We start from the raw sequence: 23413 nt of genomic DNA on the forward strand, positions 1-23413 counted from the left end.
GGCAGGTAATTTTGCATTTACCACTGATGTTCGTTTTGATGAAGGCATGTAACCGGAACATCAACTCATCTATCTCTCCATTCTTCTTGCTATTCTACGGGGAATAAGGCCATAGGTACTGTCTTATCTTAATGCACAATGCTCCCCGCAAATGCACTCAGCAACTTACATAATTTTTATGGTGTTGTATCACAACGGCACGCAACCAGCTAGCGCACGCTGTTCTCCAGACGATGCTTGCGTTGATAATGTGAAATCAGGTTCGGCCGATGAGTCACCATGGGCATCAAGTACTAAACGGTATGCAACCGTCTGCACTCAATGCTTTGTTTAGTAATGAAAATACGACTCACTGCATCTAATTCAGGAGAATGGCGATGGCTTTAGTAAAATGTGAAGCACAGCATCATGTATTCAACCATTGGCAAAGCTGACGGAAAGGAATTTGGCGTCATAGAACCCACCCACGACGTTTCTGACGCCGAAGAGTCGAACGAGGATCCGGCGAGCAACGGCCGCCATCTACCGGCCTCGGGAGCGCACACCAGCGTCGCCTGTGGCCGTGTTGCCCCACCAGCAGTACGGCGACGCGTCGCCAGGGGTCGACGGTGCCCGTCGCCCGTGGGCGCGGGTTCCCAGCGCCGCCGGTGGCCGGCCGGCCGGGCGTCACGCCCCAGACCAGGTGTGCCGCTCGCGGCGGCGACAGGCACGGTACCTCTCCCACACGGTCACGTCGCGCCACGCCTCCGCCGGTGCACACAGCGTCTGGTGACTGGCGGTCGGCGTACCCCGCTCGGCCGGAGCCATGCCGGCTGGACGGGCGGTGTTCTGGGCGGCGGCCGCCGCAGTCCTGAGTGGGGTCGCGGCGCAGAAGGCCACCGAGTGTAGCCCCGGCCCGTCCGTGGCCGCCACGGTGTTTGCCGTGCTGCTGCTGCTCTGCCTGGGCGTACTCGGATTCGTGCTGTATCAATACGTCTGGAAGCCGCGCCACTGTGAGTACGCCGGTGAGACACGCGCGCTCGAGCGCAGCGGCGCGGGGCCGCAGTGGGGCGCGTATGCAGGTGTGTGGGTGGAGAGCAGGGAGAGTCGGGGACTGGGTGGCAATCTAGATGCTCATCTTGATGAGGGACCTCCTTTTACCACTGGAAACATTGAGGACAAAACGCTGTTGGCAATGCAAACATGCTAATGCTGTTGGGAACTTCTGGACTGTGATGTGGCATCTTAGATATTGGCATCAAACGATGATATTGCAACATCAGATACCCGATGAAAGCTCGGAGGCCATCCAAGGTCGTTCGCGCGCTGGTGATAACCCGCAATATTGCCGGGCGGACTGTACGCACATGACAGTGGTCGCCTCCGGCGGTCGTCCGGCATTGGGACGATCAACCATCTGGCGTGTGATAGCTGATAGACTAATAGATAGTCAGCGGTGCGCCTGTCGAAACAGCTCCACAGCGTACTTGGAAATAGTACTTTATAACAGAAAGGCCAGAGAATGGTGTCAGGGCGTTCCAATTGTGGGCGTTTTCTCTCTGGTTCGGTTAACATGACCTTGGACAAAACCAAGCCGGTCACGAGTTTTTGTCGGGCTCGGGCTGGACGTCAGTCAGTATGCATGGCATAGGCTTGTTATGGTCACGCTTCTCACCTCCAGCCCTTGTTTTGGGCACGTTTTCTTTGCTGGATCGCGTGCTTTGCAGTATCAGGTGCTGTATTCAAGAGAGTGGGAAACGTAGCTTGCTGGCTGTTGCAGATGTCCTTTAAGTCATCTATTGCACGTTCGTTCTGGTCGCTCCCACATTTGCCATTCAGGTGGTTTCTAAAAAATTGACGGCTCAAAAAACAGCTGCATTGTTTGCACCAGTCTATGGCTGGCTAGTCCACAGCTTATAGGTGATCAGATGTGACTGCTTTTGTGAGGATAGTGCGATGGTTAGCACGCGCTCGGGTGGGGGAGATCAAGTTGACCACCTTGAAGGTTTTTCAGAATGGTTTCCAAACGGTGCGGCGCAGCCGCGCCAAATTTTGCAAAGCTCTTGAAAATTGAATAGCGGATTTTTTGGGTTCAAAAATTTAGATGTACCCTGTAAGGTCACTGACCTATGGCAGGTCAAAGCCAGGCCATAGTATCAGCGAAGTCAATTTCTAAGGAATCTTTCAATCTGATGCAACAACTGAGTGTTTGACAAAGCTATACATCTTTGAGATGCTTTGTTAGGCAACACAGACATTGAATGAGCAAATAACGTTGACCTAAGGTCAGGTATGAAGGTCAGACCAAGGTAAAAACCAACCTACTTTATTTCTCTAAGGCTTGCTGTATGGGGTAGTTTCCGGTGCTCATTTTAAATTCATTGATACCAGAAACCGCATCATACATCCCCCATTGACTTCTTAGAGCTTAGAATAGGTCATTCACCCAAGATGACGCAGGTCAACATTTTTTTAGGAACATACTGCCGAGCGTAATCTTTGTCGCTTATTCAAATGCAAAACTCAGGGCAGTTTTGTATAATTTTGGTCACACCTTCAAAAGGTGAAGCAAGGTCACTGGTATCAAATGAGCTTGTGGCCTTTTGCTTAGTTATCTAGGTTCTGGGCACTTTAGAGACCATTCTGGAATTATACTTTGTTTGACCTTATTTGACCCGAAAGTCATGACCTAGTGACTTAAAACTCTGGCCTAAGAAAGTTCACGTACAGATCGACACGCCCTGCAAATTTCGTGCCTCCAGCTTTAATAGTTTCCGAGATTTTAGGGGGGGTCAGATTGACTCTCCCGCCCGAGAGAAGGGTATCTAGCCGGCCACACGGGCGCGCGTTAAATAAAGTGTTTCACATTTTGAACACAAATAACCACATTGGAGATCATTTGGCGCAGTTCACAGCCCTGCCGTTTCGAAGATGCCCTCCCTCTATCCTCCCTCGACCCCTGCCCCTCTAGTTGCTGAGCTACACGCGGGCGAAGATGAGCAGATTATTTCGTTGCAGACTATTTCAAGGTCACCCAGGCATCCATGACGCCATAATAACGTTATTCAAATTTTACCATTCCATTGGGCTTGCGGTGATTAAGGTAAACATGTAAGTGTCTAGTCGTTCAAATTTGACGTTAGTGAGCACGATTTCCAGACATAACGACAGTCAACTAGCTCTCAATCAATACTGTGCGAGGTACGATGATGCAATCAAACAATGACGTATTGAGGAGCATATTTACTAAATGGAGAAAATGTGTTCTCTAGAGCAGTCGTTTCCACTTAACAGCATATTTTATAAGGTTTCAAGAGAGTTTACTGAACCGTACATGGTGCCTACCTCAGCATCTTCAAAGGTGGTATATTCCCTTTAGGACGCGCCCTGGTGGCCGGATGAATACCATACGCTGGGCTGGGGGTTATTTGATTCACCTGAGATTTCAAACAGCAAGAGTACTAGAGGTACCCAATTCATGATGTGAAATGGCCCGTATGTGAAATCACTTCTGTCAAAATTTGAGATTCATAGGTTATGGCATTCTGGTCAGATAAGGTCAAATAAGATTAAGCTCCTGATTGATATCCAAGGTGCCCCAGACCTTCTTATGTAACCGCTTTGAACCTACATATCTGTTCTAAGCGAAAACTCACAGGTGCTCATTTTAGGTCACTGACATTGTTTGACCTTTAGAAGGCCATGGCGTCCCAAAACCTACGACATTATTTCAATTTTTGAATTTTAACAAGCGTCCAGGATTACGGTAAGCGGTTTGTTGCTAGAAAAGCAAAAGGTCGATCTGAGTCGCTTCAAGGTCAGTGGCTTACTCCGACTTCAACAATAAATTCGCCGAAGATATCTGTTGAGGTCCCCGTTATCAAGAATTTCGAAATGCGCATCAGAATTTACCCCTGAAAGTAAGTTCTTCAGCAGGAAAAGACTATTTTGGCATTGGTTTAAACCTCACACCTTTCCCAAGGTCAATGAACTTTGTTGCAATCCTAAACACACCTGCCATAATACCTAAATGCACTTGTTTAAGAAACTAGCTTATGGACGTATGACATGGTACAACACGTTGCCGCATCAGATTGAACGATTCCCTAGAAATTTCCCACGCTGACAGTCATGGCCTGACGTGGACCTGTCATAGGTCAGCGACCTTACTAGGCATAATGAATTTTGGTATCACAAGATCTGCTTTTCGATGGCCTACAGCTATACTAAGTTTGGCGCGGCTACGCCACACCTTTCGGAAATTAGTTTGGAAAATCCTTCTGGGTTAAAATTGACCCCCACCCGAGGGCGTCTCAAGCCGCGTGTCCGGCAAACCAGTGATATGGGCTTTGATTCCCACGGTAACCGCCCTCCCTGCCAGGGTAAGAGCCAGGTGACGCAGCGCAGCAACTGAGTGCGTCGAAAAGCGTCAATGACACACGACGGTGTTTCAGTTCCAAGGCTATAGCTGTCAGGACTAGGAACGCGATCACTGATTACATAGTCGATGTTCAGCGTTGCCAGATTTTTCTTTCCTCCATAAGCGAGTTACCTGCGCGGAAAAAGGCATTGAAGGGGATCACGATTCGCGACCGAGTAATCTATCCATTGCCATGGAAGTGCACTCCTCCAAAGTCCTATAATATCCTCTGTATTTGTATGCGATCTTTCTTTGAAGACAAAACGCCAGGACACACGCTTCCAGGCTAGATTGACTAGGGCTTTTTCAGGAGGCTTCACGCTTTGCGTAGCCCCGCATCGAGTAATAATCTGAACCTACGTGTTCCATGTGAGATTTTTCCTCCTACCCACCATACCCACGACCAGTACGCCTCTTTTTAGATGGGTTTTGTCAGCTCTTTGTTTGAATTAACAAAGAAGCACCTTGAAGGAACACTACACACACCTGTTTTTCATGTCTATTTTACCTTATTCTCAGCTTTCCTCACTGGCTGATGTCATTTCACACATGTTAATGCTCTTCACGACAAAAATCTTCTCTGCTCAAAGCGCAGGCATGCACGGGAGCCAAGGTGGACACAAGTCACTGAAAAGTGTTGATTTGGAGAAGTCTAACCACCACGAGATTTGGTGTACTACGGTGTATGTTTGACTAACTCCATGCTGATATATCTTCCATCTTGTTTTCAACGAAACTTAGTCTTAAAATGTCATGACATTCTCACACGCCCAAGATCAGTTTGGAAGCGCCAAGAAAATGCGTGCATAATGCATGCCTTGAAGTGGATGCGTGCAACTAAATCAACCAGCTCATATCAATTTTTTTTTAGAATAGTTTGCGGCAAGCAACAAGCGCATAACCTGAGAACCATGAGTGCGTACACGTGTCTAGATGTAGGCTCACATATATGACATACACTATTTTTGTGTGGAAATATGGTCTTCGCCTCCACCTTAGATTGACTTTACGACGTTCAGCTGATGGTGAGAAGGCTGTGTGGATCGTACTTGTGGCATGTCACATCAGGTGGTCAGAAGGCTGTGTGGATCGCACTTGTGGCATGTCACGTCAGGTGGTCAGAAGGCTGTGTGGATCGCACTTGTGGCATGTCACGTCAGGTGGTCAGAAGGCTGTTTGGATCGCGCTTGTGGCATGCCACGTCAGGTGGTCAGAAGGCTGTGTGGATCGCACTTGTGGCATGTCACGTCAGGTGGTCAGAAGGCTGTGTGGATCGCACTTGTGGCATGTCACGTCAGGTGGTCAGAAGGCTGTTTGGATCGCGCTTGTGGCATGCCACGTCAGGTGGTCAGAAGGCTGTGTGGATCGCACTTGTGGCATGTCACGTCAGGTGGTCAGAAGGCTGTGTGGATCGCACTTGTGGCATGTCACATCAGGTGGTCAGAAGGCCGTGTGGATCGTACTTGTGGCATGTCACATCAGGTGGTCAGAAGGCTGTGTGGATCGCACTCGTGGCATGTCACGTCAGGTGGTCAGAAGGCTGTGTGGATCGTACTTGTGGCATGTCACGCCAGGTGGTCAGAAGGCTGTGTGGATCGCACTTGTGGCATGTCACGTCAGGTGGTCAGAAGGCTGTGTGGATCGCACTCGTGGCACGTCACGTCAGGTGGTCAGAAGGCTGTGTGGATCGCACTCGTGGCATGTCACGTCAGGTGGTCAGAAGGCTGTGTGGATCGCACTTGTGGCATGTCACGTCAGGTGGTCAGAAGGCTGTGTGGATCGCACTTGTGGCATGTCACGTCAGGTGGTCAGAAGGCTGTGTGGATCGCACTTGTGGCATGTCACGTCAGGTGGTCAGAAGGCTGTGTGGATCGCACTCGTGGCATGTCACGTCAGGTGGTCAGAAGGCTGTGTGGATCGCACTCGTGGCATGTCACGTCAGGGACAGAGGTGTAGCGGGGATCGGGCAAGTCGCCGAGGTCTGTGGCAAGATGGCTGCGCTTCACTCGCGCCCTAGCTGACTTTTACAGAAGGTTGCGCCGTTTGTCGCGCTCCCGTTGGCCTTGTAGAGGCATGCCAATGTCACGGGGAGTTTCTTCTAAGCCAGCCTTTTAGGCCCTTGCCTGCATGCATTTCCAATGGCTTAGGAAATGCGCTTTCCAGAACAGCAGTGTCGTTTTCAGTATGATCATCATGGCACTTGGCAACGTTCCTACATTGACATTGCGCGCACAGCATGACATCCTTGCCATGCGTCGCGGCAATGTCAACAAAACGAAGGGTGCACATCGACCAGCAATTTTGATCTCCCGGCCTGCCTTCCGGGATGCCGGGGCTAAACTTGATCCGGATCCTGGTGTTCGCGTTTTCCACGAACAGGATCTCGATGTTTGAGAAAACACGGTAACTCCTGGCCTTCAAGCTGCAAAGTTGTCTCGTGCTATTCATAGTTTTAGGAGTGATCCTCAAACGTTAGCTGAATCGTGTGATGCGGTACAAACGTGGTCAACATCGGGAGGACAATTTTACAGACAAATTGATGGGCATTTGCTTAACGAACCTAATGCAGTACATTTCTAAAAGACTGGTACTGGAGATCAACCCTCACCAACCTGAAAGACCAAGCCAAGACCACCTATCTGCGAGATTTTAATACTATTTTTCGAGCGCAGCTAGAATTTCTGCAGACTGTTTTTCGACGTTCAATCTTGAACCAGCTGACCTAAACCAACTGATGAATACTGAAAGGGAGAGTGGGTCTGTGCGCAGCAAATATAGCGGAATACATTCGATAGCTCCGAAAAGATGTCATAAAGGTGAAAGGTAGAAAAGACCATAGTTGCGATCGTTCCTGCATCTTAAAACCCCGTGGGTTATTTCCGACACTTTTCAGAGAAGCAGACTTGATGTAAGATGCAAATGCTAGTTTTAAGATAGCAATTTCTGGACTTGTGACGAATACTAGACATGGACGTTCAATATATTATACCATCAACAGTTGCCAATGTCTAAAAACGCAATATCTAATTATCGTGCTGTGCGGTTTATAGATGCGATAAGTTGAAAGACACGTATATGTATATATATATATATATACACATATATATGCTCTGCATATTGAAGGGGCATGAAAAGGGAGCGCATTTGTGCTGAGCTGTAGCGTTATCAGTCGGTTTTGCTTTGCGTTGCCAGCTCAGAAATATATATATGATTAGGGATAGTTGGTTCCAGTTTTTGGGAAACATGAGCGACAAGGACACCGTCAGCTTTCATCATTGCATTCTTCCTCTGTCTCCACTAGCGGATGCTGCTCCTTACGGTGTCTATTGTCACCTCCTTTCATGCTGTCATGATGGCCTCCTTCAGCTCCAAACAGACGAGCTCCGGTCCATACTGGACAATTTCTGGCAACGAGGCCGGCTCACTTTCCCTGACAGTGCATTGCAGATGCAGACTCCCAGGAGACTCAGGTCAGGGCGTTTGGTGGCCACTCGTTCCCCGTTGATGGGGCGCCAGAGTTCAGCGAGGAATGCCTGAGTGGTGGGCGCAAACCGACCTCGATGCCGACGCGCCCTTAAACACCGAGATACCACAAACTCCTGAATGGTCCCCCGTCTTTTGTGGGAGAGGCACCTCCCTGCTAGAAATCGAAGACGACTGGATGCAGCTCCTCGCAGGCCGGCAGCAGCTGCTCTTCCAGGAGGCGAATGCATGCAGCCGAGTAAACTTTCGCGTTTTCGATGCAAGCAATCGGTTTTCGGTTCCGAAAGACACTTGCGCAAGCCATCGCCTTCTCCGAAAATTTTAACTTTAGTGGTATGTTTGGCTGGCCGGCACCTCGCTCTTCTTGCTGTTGCCGTGGACACACGTAGAGGCAGTTCTGAGAGTCCCGCGACGCTTTACGCGTGAAATCCTTTCTGTAGCGAAGAGCTTACCTTTTTCCACTCATATTTTAGTATAGTACCCCAGCTCAGAACTTCCGCTTCTGTCGCACGGCGTCAGACATCAGTGAAATTGTGAGCCACTTACATGCCTTCCCTCCTTGAACTTCAGGCGTCGCTGAACGTCCAATCTGGAGACTGTCAGTGACCTAGCCATCCTGCATTGCCTCAGATAGGCAAGACGAGCTCTTCGCTAGGCTTTTTGCTCGCAATTAGTCTTAATAATGTGACGCATTTCCTACGTGACAAACATCTTTGGGTGCTTAGCAAACACTCGTTGCGTCTGAAAGTATCGTAAAACAAAAACAGAAGCACAAGGGCTCAAATGTTACCATACTTGCCTCATTTACTACTGTTGTATTGCCAAACCTTTCCTCAGCACATGAACCGAAAGTGACAACACACGAAAAAGAAGTATATTATAATCTCAGCATGTTCCGGGATACTTATGCATAGACTGTGTGACATTTCTGCTGGATTGTTTTGGGTAGAAGTGTTATCACTGTATACCTTCCCAACCTGGTGACGATAGGACACGACCCCGGTGACGAACGATCAAGTTGGGAACATAAATCTGCAGTGACTGCTCTGCACGTCTAAAACCCGAATAGCACAAATATCACGCATAAATACTTGACAACACAGATGTAAGGATCACGAAGTCCTCATGGTGAATGCCAAGCTTTGAACACTGTTAAATTTGAATAGGTAGCATCATGACTGGGGTGCACCACGAATAAGATGGTGCGCACACGACTTCGTGCACAATCAATTCCCGTTTCGAGTATTGCCTTCATGAATACTTAAATTGTTTACTGCGTTTGGTAGCGTCATGTCGTACGAATAATAAGCCATGTCGAAATAGGTGCTTTGTCTCCACTGATTGGCACTAAGTGCATTGCCAAAGAGTGCAGTTTTAGTACAGGTGAGCACCTGTGGTAAATAATTGAATGCGTAGCCTTATTCTTGTCTGGAAACATCACGGGATCCTGCTATTTCAGATCTTACAATCTCGGAATCCCCGGATTAACAGAAGAGCCGGTGTTAACATCCCTAACACCATTCAATATTTTTCGGCTCTATTAAGTCGGCTCACCTTCAGTAATAAGACTGTGAGTCTCTGGCTGGCTGCCCACTGAAAATGTTTTTGATAACCTGAAAGCCTCCGTGCCAAATGGCGACTCCGACGGTCGCTCCGTTGTCATGACCGGTAAAATCGCAAGCAGCATACATTTCCCGCAGGTTGCGACGCATAGATCAAACTTTGATTCACAGAATCCGCTCAGCGGCACGACTGTCCATCTCCAAACGAGAGGTTAAACCGAGCAGTGGGTATCAGGTACTGCAGTCGCCAGCTGTCTTTACGCCCGCGCAAGGTGTTGTTAACGGGGCTCACTGCGATCCGCTGGTGGTTACGAAGTGCCTTGGCAGGCTGTAGGTGCTACACCTTATCGGTGACCTGGTTTACTTCTGGCTGGCAGGTGGAAAAGATGTGACGTCGTTGAGTGTGACACATGACATGAAAAGACGAAAAGAAAGTGAATCAGGGTAGGGCAGAGAATTAGAGGGGTAACTAGAATTAGAGAAGTAAGGAAAAAAGAAAGGAGGAAAGAGGGAGTATGAGAAAGCATATATTGAGAGGCGGAGAGAAAGATAGGAACAGCGAGAGAGGGAGCTCCGTTCCATGTTTGCTCTTAATCCCGTTAGCTTTATCCCGCTGGGATTTGCCTGAACAATCCCATGATTTGTGAAACATCCTAGTGAAACAGTGTCCCGTCCGAGGTCACTTTCCTACGATTAGCTTGTCGCAGGTAAACGACTTGCCCAGGGCTGTGGTTAGCGAGTTACACGCACCACGCTAAATTTCCAGTGCAGAAAGCGAGGCTAATGGGCTATATCCACTTACTACTGACCACTTTCTGCACAGGGCGTAGTTCGTATCCCTCGAAATCTGAGGACGCATCGTACGACAGCTGAATACCGCACTCTCGCGAAGATTAGATGTTGATTTGGTCATTTGTTAACAGACCCTGCGATATGATGGACATGTAGTGCTCATGTGCTGCCCTAAGCAGAATGCCTTATGTTCCATGCTTTCCTCTTGCAAGAGGAAAGCACCAGTACAAATGGCCAGTCTTCTTGATTTCATTTGCGATGGTTTACTGCCGCGGCTTGGCGGTGAGCAAACCACATAAGTGCCATCCCCAGCGGTGTCTTAGTTTCTAAGACATGTACCGCCATTCGATATGCGGAGAAAGCAGCAACGGTACCACCGATTGTAAGCGGAGAGATTTTTAAGTGATGATGTAATCACCAGGATTTCAAAACTATTGTTTGCCTATAGGACCTAATGATGACAATTTACAATGCCGTCAGGTTAGAATGTAGGTGCGGCATGGACGGCTATACCGGCTTTATGAGCAAATCCCGCGAGAAAGCTCATGACACAATACTTGCTGAACAGCTCATGCCTTGTTAATCTGACGGCCATCGTGACTGGGGACATAATTACCCGGACCATACCGCCCTACCGTGAACATAGCTACCCGGAGCATACCGCCCCACTGTGAACATCATTACCCGGAGCATACCGCCACACCGTGAACATCATTACCGGGAGCATACCGCCCCACCGTGAACATAATTACCCGGAGCATACCGCCACACCGTGAATATCATTACCCGGAGCATACCGCCCCACCGTGAACATAATTACCCGGAGCGTACCGCCCCACCGTGAACAAAATTACCCGGAGCATACCGCCCCCTCGTGAACACAATTACCCGGAGCATACCGCCCCACCGTGAACACAATTACCCGGAGCATACCACCCCACCGTGAACATAGCTACCCGGAGCATATCACCCCACCGTGAACATAGTTACCCGGAGCATATCACCCCACCGTGAACATCGACAGCTGAGGGATTTTGCGATAACAAAAACAGGTGAACCCCTCGCTAATCTGGCCAAAACGGATTACTGAATATTCCTCGGAGATCGCGTATCAGTGCGATAGGCCGCCCTAGTATGCTGCGCCGCAGTCCCTCACTGGCCGGTTTCACCTCGTCGCCATGTCGGCAGTCCCGATCCGCCACAAAACTCCGTGGCCTCGCGGCCGGCTGACCACTCGGGACAGGAACGAGGCGGCACAGTCCCTCCCCCTGCCCCACCGGACCCCGCGCCGTGACGTCACGGTCGGCACGCTGTGACGTCACGGCCTTGCTGAGCACGCTCCGGCGGCCGAGCGCGACGGGGCTCTGCGGCCGCGTTCCTGCGAGGAGAGGAGGGCGCTGGCGGCTCGTGCGCGGCCATGGCCCCCGCATCGCCTGCACGGCGCACAGTGCACAAACGGCCGGTCTAGTGCACGGTGCATACCTTCGGCGGTCGGCACCGTGACCTCGGCGTGACCTCAGCGGGTCGGCCTGCCCTCAACCGAGACAGGCAGGCGCCCATGCGACGGGGCGGATAGCATTGGGAATCTTGTTAACGCAGTCACAGCCGCACTGAATCTAGCTGGCATGCCTAAGCAGGACATCAAACAACTGAGCAGTGTTTTTGCTGGAGCCCACAGCCCGCGCTACTGACACGAACTGCCCGCATTTGACCGCTTTCCACACCCACGTGATCGGCGAGGAGTGCGAGCTAATGTATGCGCTCTGATGTATGCACGATGCACACACAGGGGAGATGCGTTTGCTCCTGTCGGGAGATGGACACATCGAGCCTGTGGCCGACGCATTCAGAAGACGACTGACATGTCCAGCAAGTCGTGCGATCCATCCGATCCGTGTTCTCTCTGCAGGAATGGCATTCCTGGCAGCCGTTCCGTCCTGGCTTCAGACTGCTGTGAATGGTCTCGAACTTTCGATGCCATGCTTGTGCCCCAGACCGGCACGACGCTGCAGCGGGATGTGGCATGGTCTCTGTAACACTGCCGTGTGGTAACCGCTGTCTCCTGTTTGCAGGCCCGCCACTGGAGAAGGTGGTGTTAGCAGAACGCGGAGTTGACGAGGGCAGGTTCGCATTTGACAATCCGTACTTGGAAGCAGAAGATGACATTGGACGGAAAAGTAAGTGCCCAGCGTAGGCAGTGATCTCACAGTTTAGAAAACATGTGCATGTTGCAAAATATCACCAATTCGGGAATTGCAAACTCTTTAGAGACTCCAAAAAACTCCTGACCTTTAACAAAATACATATCAGCTAAAGCATAACTAATTCGCGCTCCAGCAGTCCAGCATATGCTTCCAGTAAGAGTTTTTGCTACGCTGAAGCCGCCTGTTCGCGGTGGAGTAGTTCACTGTCGCGCATATTTCAATGATCACACTGCGGTCCATGGGCTGAGTGCTGTGGTTCTCGAAGCTGAACCCGTCCATGCTCGCCTAGCATTTGTGGTGCCCTGATGCGCCCGCTGCTCACATTTGCGTTCATCTCATGTAGCATCAGATGGCCGCGATCCCCAGACGGGGACCAGACACGTAAACACGTGGTCTCCTTATGTCAGGTCTTCTAACTAAACCCTTGCTGTCTTATATCGAGGGCCAAGTAATAAAGATCTACTGTACGAACGAGTATTGCTACCACAAAGGTGCGGTTTGGTTTTCGGGCCAAGTCCTTTTACTCGTGTCGTGTGGGCCTCTTTAAAGCCATGGGTTCATGAATGACGAACACAGAATGCTGTGAAGGGCTGTTTCAACAAAATACTAAAACCAGCATTTTTCGACAGCAACATCTTAACTTTATTTGAATTCAAGGAAACGTTGACGGAAGCGTAAATTGACTAGGACATAGCTGGCAGTTGTTTAAGAACAAAAGTCAGCGTTAACGAAGTCAACGACATTCTCCTCCTAAGCCTGGTACAAAGGGGTTGGCTTCGAGCACGTCCGTACTGGCTGCCGAAGGGGCAAAGCACTCCATTGGCGTCTGGCGGCGCACCCTCTGCAATCGGCTGTACCATATGGGGGTAGCGTGACGTGCTGCGTGGGTGGGGATTGGGGGGGGGGGGGCTGCTTGTCCTTGACCGGAGTCCGAACGCGGCGTCTCACCCATAACCGGGGGAGACTGCCGGGCAGTTCAGGGAAGTCCGAACGAGGCTGCTCATCCATAACCGGGGGATGACTGCCGGGCAGTTCAGGGGAGTCAAGGCTGCATGAGGAAAGCATCGGGTGACTCGAGGATAAAGGAGAATCTGCCGTTACAGTAGCAAACTTAAAGATGTAGAAACTAGTATTTCGCAAACCCTCTGGGAAATTCACTAGATCTCTCTAAGCAGTTGGGAACCATAATGCCTTTGAAACAATCTCATTCAGCGAGTCCGTAAAGCTCAAGGAGTTTAATAAAACCCCGGCTCCAGCAGGCTCCTGCAACATCCATATCCCAACTTTATAAAGGCGCGGAATCATGGGGTAATCAAAATCACTGGGATAACCTCTGCTCCCCGTACTGTACGAGTGCTGTGGGATCAAGCACTGTGCTTACTTCGAGGTGAGTGCTCTATTCTGCACATCGCAACATCTTGCAAGTATGTTGCGTGCCGACCACAGCAGGATTTGCGATGCAGCCCAGGCACGGCAGCTGCCAGCTCGCGCCACTACGACCTCCTTTCGGCTCCTCTGAGCCCCGGACCTGCCGGGTCCGCGTCTCGCGCCCCAACCAACTGCACCGGGTAGATCAATGAGAGAAACACTGCCCTCCCCCACCTCCCTTGCTCTCCGGTGAATAGTTATTGTTGCGTGCGTCATACATTAGGACATGACCGTTTGTCATGCTTTATTGCTTAAGCTTAATGCTGCAGGCGTGAATAGGGGCCGCGCTTTCCGCCACCAGTTATGAGAGTAACTCTCTGTGGTGCGCTATTCTGACCCCGCCACAGACAGGTCCGGCCGTACCATTCTAATTCCAGACATGGCATGGCGTGGCCTGTGGAATACTCGGCCAGAGGCACGGTCAGTACAAGTGCGGTCAGTCGTAGCAACTCGGTGGCGCCGATGCGCAGAGGGCCTTCAGAGCCACGCCAGTACGGTCCTGAACGTTGCAGCGCTGGAATGGCCATGGCTGGTGGTGTAATGACATTCCGACAAGCGAAAAAAGACGATTTCCCGCTTGGAGAAAATTGAAAGTCGATCATATCAACCTCTCCACTGGGCTTGGCTTTGTGTCTTTGGCTGTTGCTTATGCTATGCAAGGCTGCTTCTGGTAACAATGGTAGTTCAAGACGGGATATCCCTCAGTCCTTTCCCGATATGTATCGGTTTATCTCTGAACAATTTGGCTAGAATCTTGATATGATATTCTGTGCATTTCAGTTGGTTTCAAGGCGCTATAAACATGACATTTAGTAAGTTGTTATGTGCATTTGCGAGGGACATTATGCACGTAGATAAGGCAGCAGTAATAGCCGTATTCCTCGTAAAAAAAAAAAACAGGAGAGTGGAGATATAGATAGTTACGGTCAGTACATGTCTTTGGCTGTGTCTGTCTCATACAAAGTTTGGCATTTGGCAAACAATTAATCTCGACAAAGCATTTATTTTAAGGAAGTAAATGGGCCGCAGGTATGAAACTTTCAGCAGGTGTGGGTGTTGCCATTAACGTACTGTGTTGCTCTGGGGTTTTCATCACTTCCAGTTTCATAAGGTAACTTAGTGCCTGCAGACGTTGTGTCGAAGGAGTTGCCTTACGATCGTTGTACGTTTCTCCCGTATTTAGCCCACATTTGCCATCTGGTGGCATAAAGCTCTAACCAACAATTCATGGCACATGATGAACATGCACTTCGGAATTGTTAACTATTGTGATGATTAGGCTAGCATGCAGTTTGGACAGCTCCCATGTGAATCACTTCGTAGGGCGAATTTTTCATGACCAGCCTTGTTATACGCTACTGCCTTGAGTGCCCTAACCGGTTTGGCGACTTTCCAGCCTGTAACAGAACAGAGAGCTGCCCTCCGATGCAGGGCATACGCCGTGCACAGCATTGGGTGTCTGTTTACAGCACGTAGGACGGGATAAGCTTGAGCCCTATGCCCGTTCACATTGCGATTTTTACATACTTGACGTGGGTCATAACTTTTTTCCTATTAGATAGCACTCCAAACCTTGAACTGCAAATAGTCCACCCTGGCACAGGAGAAGGTCGCGCGGGCCGTAATAAGGGGCGAACTTGACAGAGACAGGTACCTATGCTGACCGCAATGCTTCAAACTTGACCCGTCCGTTCAGTTTTTCAGAAATAAAACCTGCAGCTCTATCGCCTGGAAACGCCGTGCGGTGGAATTCATGACATTGCCATACGAATACGTACCTTCAGTGTCATCACTTTTAACAACTTGCGTCCACCTAAGTGGCTACGTCTGCTGCAAATGTGCTCAGTTGTATACACAATTCAGATAGTGTTTTGATGGCATCGTGCGGTAGGACGCCTCGTCCAATAATGAGTTCTGCAGCCACGGCTGTTCGCCTACTTTGAAAAACGACCATTAACGTGATGTGTTGCCTTTCAGGTACCCTTCCGTGCCATGATGTTCTGGCGCCATGCGAAAAGGTTGGAACCCTCCAGACGTTCAATGTCTATCTCTGTTGGGGTTTGATGTCATATATCTATGCCACATTACATGATTTAAAACATCTCGGTGAGAGTCCAACATTCCAAAGGAAAATGCTGTCAAGGAAAACAGTTCGTTTCAGCTTCGGATCGTTTCCTGTCATGAGCAAATAATAAGTCAAATGCACCAGCCGAAACATATTTATGAAATGCAATCGATTTCACACATCGTATCATAGCACTGTTTCCCATCGTATTGTATTTGATTCTGATAACGAGCTGCCACGAATCATATGGACATAGCTAATCAGTGGCTTATTTTAGCCTTTTGTAATGGCATCAAGCCAGCATCAGCCAGCAGAGAACCGGTACGAGCTTTACGGTTTGGCATGGTTCGGCATAATTCCACACTATAAACTCCCGCAAAATAGTAGCGACGATAAAGCAAGTTTAAATGCTATTTTTATGTTACCCTTGTTTTGATGTTTGCGTAAAATACCAAGTGATTTTACAATGCAGGGAAATAATATTTCAGGCACGTTCTTTCTGGTTTAATAATGACCCAAGTGAGCTAAATGTACCAGGTGAATTGTGATGATCAATCGCAGTAAAATACAAACTATGTTTAGGCACGTACTTATATAAACCTAAACAGTTATCGTCGGCAAACTTCTAGATGTGCTAAACGCGCTGTGGGTACGTTATGGCTCATTTGAATATGTCAACAAACAAACTGAACAGTCAACACCTTCTATGACCACCTGCAGACAGATGCCTCTCGCAGCGGTGACTCGAAGGCAGCAAAGAAAGGCGGCTTCAGCGTGTTCTCTACCGCATCGAAACAACCGCGGACACGCGCCGCCGACGACTCGTCGCTGGCTGTGAGTAGTAACACCCACAAACCCCCGCAACAGTTGTCGCCGCGCTCTCTCAATCACAGATAATAGTGCCCTATCAAAATTAATGACATATTTTCCCCAGTCCTGGAATTCTGCGTAATTTCCTTAATGAATAAATGTTTTTGCGTTGACAGACACACCAACTCCCATTATACATAATGTTTTGCTGCGATGGTTTTGTAACCAGGGTGTTTCCTAAGCTTAGCTTGCTGCAAAAACCCCGGCCCCACCGCTCAGCGTGATGAAATGGGGGTTAAAATATGAATTGCTCGCTGCGATATCTTTTCATGCAATGGTATGCTGAGACCCAGCCGCCCGTTTCAGCCTGGCTCACTTAATCATTTGCCAGTTGGCCGTTGTAGGTGCATGACAAGTACGGGTCCTGTGGTCCATGTCCGCCAAACTAAACGTGCCTGTCACACCTATTCGCATCTCCATATGTTGATGATGTAATGCCACACATTGATCACTACCAGACAACCTACCGAAACAGCCATAGTAACGACTCATAGGGACCGCGACACATTTTAGTGCACTTACTCTTCTTAATGGTCCATGTCTCGATGAAAAAGAACGAGCCAAGGATCAGGGATCTGGAGCAAGTCGTCGTTATGGTGTCCTTTGTATTCCGTATCCTTTTTGGGACGAGATGCTTGGCTGAAAAATTGTTTAATCAAAAGGGATAGCTTATTTTAAAAAGATGATATTTCAACCAGCTCGCTTGTATTGAACGGGAATTTCTGGACAATCGCTGTATTATGGTGCCCTTTCTATCAACCGCTGTCATGGTGTCAGCTCTAAATAATCGCTTCAGCCTTGGTCAGACAGCTAGCTGCCCGGACCTCTTCACCCTTGGCTGCCTGACCGAGTGTGAGTAATGCATTGCAACTATCTCGAAAGCTCCCGTTAAATACAAACAAGCTGGTTGAAATGCTATCTTTTTTAATTTACTACGTATCAGTTCAATAATAGTTTCAAACAAAGGATGAGATAACTTAAGAAAACACAGATTAATTTCCTCACTCAGCTGCACCCATCACAGGACTCTTGAACTACTCACATTCATGCAACTTAGATCGCAAACATGTCGCTCATATAAACTAGTAGGGTATAGACATTTTCAAAATCACTGTATGGCTGGTGTACGTCCTTCTCTCAAAAATCCCACTTGAGTACAAAATATCGCCAAACCATGCAAAAAAAAAAACTATCACTCGCGTTGGAAGACGGGTATTTATGCTTGTCTGTTGGACTGGTCGACACCAGGCGGCGCATCCGTGTCACCAACGCTGTGGGAGACTGCAGTGCCGCAATGAGTGCATAGCCCCGTCACACAGTCGCGTGACAAGGTCGGGTGACTGCGACGAGTCATTTGCAAAGACCATCGGTCCGGCCACAATGCGGTGCACAAGGAAACACAGGCAGTCACCTGCAGGATAAGCCTTCAAATACCATACGGCTGTAGAATCCGTCTGCTTAACACGCGCTTGGGTGGGGGTCAAATTGCCCCGAAGGTTTTTTTCCAAATGGTTTGCGAACAGCGCGGCGTATCCGCGCCAAATTTTGCATAGCTGTAGACAACTGAATAGCAGATCGTTTGACGTAAAAAATTTAGATGTACCTTGTAAGGTCGCTGACCTGTAGCAAGTCAAAGTCAGGCTATGGTCTCAGCGAAGCCATTTCTAGGGAATTGTTCAATCTGATGCAGCAACGGAGTGTTGGATGAAGTCATACATCTCTGAGATGCTTTCTTAGGAAATACAAATATTGAATGAGCAAATTACGCTGATCTAAGGTCAGGTATGAAGGTCAGACCAAGGTCATAACCAACCTGTTTTATTACTCTTGGGCTTGATGTATGGGATAGCCTCTGGTGCTCATTTCGAACTTATTGATAGCAAGAACCACATGGCACATCTTCCATGGACTTTTTAGAGGTCAGAATAGGTCATTGACCTAAATGACCCAGGTCAATTGTTGTTTTTAGGAACATACTGCCTAGCGTGATCTTTGTCGATTATTCAAATACAAAACTCAGAGCAGTCTGCCATTATTTTGGTAACTATGCCCTTCAAAAGGTCAAACAAGGTCACTGACCTTAGAAGAACATGCGACCTTCTGCTTAGAAACAGTTATCTAGGTTCTGGGGCACTTAAGAGACCAACCTGGAGTTTGACCTTGTTTGGCCATATTTGACCCGAGGTTCACAACCTAGGGACCTGAAACTTTGACCTAAGTGAGTTCATGTACAGATCAACACACCCGGTAAATTTAGTGTCTCCAGCCTTCTTAGTTCCCGATATTTCAGGGGGGTCAAACTGACCCCCACCCGAGCGAAGGGCATCTAGACGGCCATCCGGGCGCGTGTTAAAGGTTATTAACCTCCACGAAAGTCAGCAGCAAATGACAATCGGGTGAACCAGCAGAAGGGTGGGAGAATAAACTAGGAATTCACTCGGTGTCTGTGTGGGTGCTCATGCTCCCAAACACCTAGCGGTCCTTTGACATCGAGGCAATCAGGCCGGCCAATTCCGGGGCCATATAACTTGCTCAAATATATGTAGTGTCACGTCTGCCAGCAAAACAAGGTCAATTCAAGGCAGTGCATGACATAGCTCTATCGCTTCATCACACGGATCATCGCTCGGAATGCAGCATTGCCGAGCCACATGGCAATGGTTGGAAAGGACATTTTTACATCTCCATTACGTATATGAGATACAAAAACAACAGTCCATGCAACAGGTGTGTCATACCTAGACCTGCACACACCTGATACCATATAGCCTAATCGGGAGGAAGCTTCCTCCACGGGCAATATGAGGGCCTCAGGGGCATTACGATGTTGCCATCATGCCAAATCATGTCTAATTCAAGAAAGATGGCCAGCCAGCCAGCGCCGACAAGTCGATGATAATGTGATGCTGCTGTTTCCGCATGTATGGTCATGCACCACAGAAAATATCCGCTGCAAAAGCAGACAAAAGACAAACAAACAAGCAAACAATTAAAACGCACAAAACAAACCATAATCATTATTGTTTACACTGACCAGGGCGGTGTAGCATGGGTTGGGGTACAGTTGCCGGCAGGCTAATCGAGCAAGAATATGTTTTGCGCTACAATTTTATGGAATGTCATTTTTGTCCAAACTAAATGCTCTGTAGCTCACGTAGATTACCAAATTTAGACCAAGAAGCGTCGCATAGCTGAGCTAATGGACACTAAATTGGACTCAGAAGATCCTTTTATGCATCAACAAACCCGTTTTCTGGATAATGACATCAAATTTATGAATTTAGTAGCTCATTCTCTTGGGGGCCAAATTTTTGTGTTAAAGAGGCTCTTTGCTGGCTTGAAGTTCTTCCGGTATTAATAAGGAGGCCCCTATGGAAGATTAGGAGACATCCTCTATGTATCAGGAGACCACTTTTCTTGAGCCGGGGGGCCATTTGATTTATAAATTGGTCGCAGTTCTGCATCAAGATGCCCGTTTTGGGATAACGAGGCTCTTTTTTCTAGTCAGCTAGAGTTTTGCTTGAAAGATGTTACGTTTATTAATGAGCAAATTGGCAACTTACGCATTATTTCCCAGTGCTGTGATCAGGACGCTTACTGGCCTCCGCACCCTTCCCCCAAAGATTCAGCGCCGGTGTAGCAGGCGGCTTCCACAGGCGCCGGCGCCGCCGCCGCCGCCGCCGCCGTGGGTCGGCCCTGGGGCGGCCGTCAGTCACCGCTCAAGGCCGTCCGCCGGCACCGGGCTGGCGGCGATCGTCGCGCGCCGCCGAATGACGCACAGCTGGGGAGGGCAGGGGTCCCGCTGGCTGCCGCGCGCCCGTCTGCGCCCGGTGACAGAGCTCCGGTTCAAAAGCTCATCTGCTGCGGCGGCGACCCGTGCTGTTGAATGCAGTTGTTGCTAACATCTTGGCGAGAGTATATAACGAATCTATCCTACATACGTGCATGCATGTGAAGATATCATAAATGCATTGCAAATCTGTTGCACGCAACAAAGCTGTTGCACGTTTTGATTGTCTACCGGCGTGGCAAGGCTTGCGAAATAGGCTGCACCTCCAATAATAAGGCCACTGCTGCACCGCCCATCAGCAGCCGGAGACCATCACCGTCCCATTGCGTGGCCACGACTTCACCGGACTGGGCTTCAACATCTGCGGCAACATGAGGGACGGCATCTTCATCAAGGACGTGTCGCAGCACGGCCCGGCCATGGAGTCGGGGGTGGTGCAGCAAGGTGAGGCCCACGACCGCGGCGGCGGCGCTGGTGGCGTGTCGAGGTGTCTGCCTCTCGCTTGCGCGCCACTGATAATACCACCGGTTACTCGCCTGGTCCCTGCTAAGGAGTGATAACGCTTGTTTACTCAGTTACAGATGCGTGTCCATACCTGTTTGCTGATATGCCCACTGTGCCTGCTAGGTTTCGCTGCAGATAGAGCTGACATTATCGTAGTGTAATCAACGAAACGGAAGGATCACCGGTGTTTTTGCGTCTGAAGGTAGAGGAAGTTCCCATGCATGGGCGGGATTTTCCGACTTTTGCGGCAGAAGAAAAGCGTCTTATCGTTACTCGGGTGTGTGTGATAAAAACGCAGTTCGGTCGGACGCTGTTCGTTGCTGTCTGGATCCAGGGATGATCCCCTCCATGGAACAACCATGAGCAAGTCATTACGCGATCGGAAAAAAAATTTGGTATATTGTTGGAGTGGATTCATTTATTCTGAGCCCGAAAACCTGGTTGCATATTGTGATCGACCCCAATTTATTTATCACAAGTTTCATTGTTTTTTTTTTAGCACATTCAGGCGCATCCAGGCTTCTCAATCTGTACTTGTAACTTCCGTATTCCGCCCAGAATTGGGTTGATGTTCGGTCCGACTGTCGCACGCTCGAGCGTGACACGCCACCACCGCGTCGCGAACGTGACGCATGCTTTTTGTCACGGGAAGTGGAAGGAAACGTCTCGGAATTTACTGGTGGCTGTTGTGGTGGTCTTTCAGAGTGCAGGTTTCCAGATAGCTCCTATCTGTTCAAAAGACAGTCTGCTATAAGATAGTCGGATATACTCTTCGCTTTTGAGCAGTCACTGTGTCGCAGGAGATGTGGACCGCTGATCCTCAAAACGAGGTTTCGTACCAATTATTTGTTTCACAAGAAATCCAAAACAATTTTTCGGTATATTTGAAAAAAACAGGTGCAGTTTGTTCTGGAGGATGGTAAGAACTTTGACCAAACAGTGTTTTTGAAGTCCTGAAGAGGGAAGCAATCTCTCCAGTTCCTACGTTTGTGTGTGTGTGTGTGTGAGAGAGAGAGAGAGAGAGAGAGAGAGAGAGAGAGAGAGAGTAGAGAGAGAGAGAGAGAGAGAGAGAGAGAGAGAGAGAGAGAGAGAGAGAGAGAGAGAGAGAGAGAGAGAGAGAGAGAGAGAGAGAGAGAGAGAGACCAGCGACTCTCTACACCCAAATACCCCACCGTTCACACAGTTGTCACTCCAGGATGTCTGACGTCATATCCGGTGGGTGTGACGTCACTGTCGCCGGCAACGTTCCAAGTATGTGGCCTTGGATGTTCCATGAAGCGTGGCGGAAACTTCCCCGTACAGGTGCCCGGTGGGCTGTCGTCTCCCTTGTATCGCAGAGGCGTCAGCTGTGGCTTGGAGCTTAGCGTTTATTGTCCGCTGCAGATGTGGTTAGTCTGCGCAGCTTCAGCATGAACCTTAACAATGATGCCGAACACCAGCGTGCTGTTTTTCAAAAACAGCTATTCTTGCTGGAAGTCCTGATAGCGTGATGTCTTGCAAACGCTCACCAGTTGGTGGGGCGATGTCACGGACGGGACGGGGTGGGCAGACAAATACTTTGGTGCATCCTGAAGTTTTAGGAGGCACCTCTTAATCCATAGTAGATTTGAACTACACGGCTGACAGTAATGCTGCAGTCGAGAGACCTAGCCAGGGAGAACAACGCAGTGTAAACATCGACTTCACCCGGATTTCGTCCATGCTGCAGCTAAGGAAGGCTCCGGGCGTGATAATTCCCAAGTAGAGAAGGGACCAACCAGGGAAGATGTAGAGATTTTGCCTAGTGTCATGTGGGACAACGTGCATTTTATCCTTTTTTGACTCAAGCGCTGTAGTTCGGTTTACGTCTCTAATCGTTCTGGGGACAAAGGCTTATGGCATTTGACAAATATTTCCATTTCACTCCACGCCTCTCTAGCAAAAGTTTGGCGTGGGGCTATGTTTTGCGCTCCTTCAGCTCATGTAAACGCGTAATGTTCGAGACAATACCGCTTTATTAATTCCAAATGGATTGATTTTTTACGCACAGAGCTGCTGAAAGGTGGCCGATGTTTCTCCGAAATTAATGTGCTGAAAAGGGAAAGCTGATATTTGGCGCCGGACTCTGTGCCATGGTCCAGTGTCTGTGCGCAATGGACATGAACTGTGCCTGTCATTGACTGCTGAAAGCTTCTAATAGTTTAACGTAAAGACAGTCATTGAATTCATATACTTGGCAACAAAGCGACTTTGAACTGCATCGTTACGCATGTTGTTACACATGCCAAGCGTGTGAAATTCGGCTGCAGCAGTGGAAGAGTTAGGAACCAATTTTGG

General features: G+C 49.1%; 1 protein-coding gene across 2 annotated transcripts in view; it reads left to right on the forward strand.

Moving 5' to 3' along the window:
• Nucleotides 1–690: 690 nt before the first annotated feature.
• The window catches only part of LOC119093111 (uncharacterized), a gene marked incomplete at its 3' end in the record, with an annotated part of 31190 nt that continues 8467 nt past the window's right edge, over nucleotides 691–23413 (forward strand). Inside the window, 5 exon segments of one of the 2 annotated variants that reach the window (XM_037216008.1) lie at nucleotides 691–992; nucleotides 12309–12413; nucleotides 15846–15886; nucleotides 16654–16767; nucleotides 20893–21037. In XM_037216008.1, coding sequence (XP_037071903.1) covers nucleotides 806–992; nucleotides 12309–12413; nucleotides 15846–15886; nucleotides 16654–16767; nucleotides 20893–21037 — 592 coding nt within the window. In that variant the 5' untranslated portion in view covers nucleotides 691–805. 2 annotated transcript variants of the gene reach the window in all.

This window comes from Pollicipes pollicipes, unplaced genomic scaffold, assembly GCF_011947565.3.
Source record: "Pollicipes pollicipes isolate AB1234 unplaced genomic scaffold, Ppol_2.1 Scaffold_4002;HRSCAF=4701_pilon_pilon_pilon, whole genome shotgun sequence".
Taxonomy (NCBI): Eukaryota; Metazoa; Arthropoda; class Thecostraca; order Pollicipedomorpha; family Pollicipedidae; genus Pollicipes; species Pollicipes pollicipes.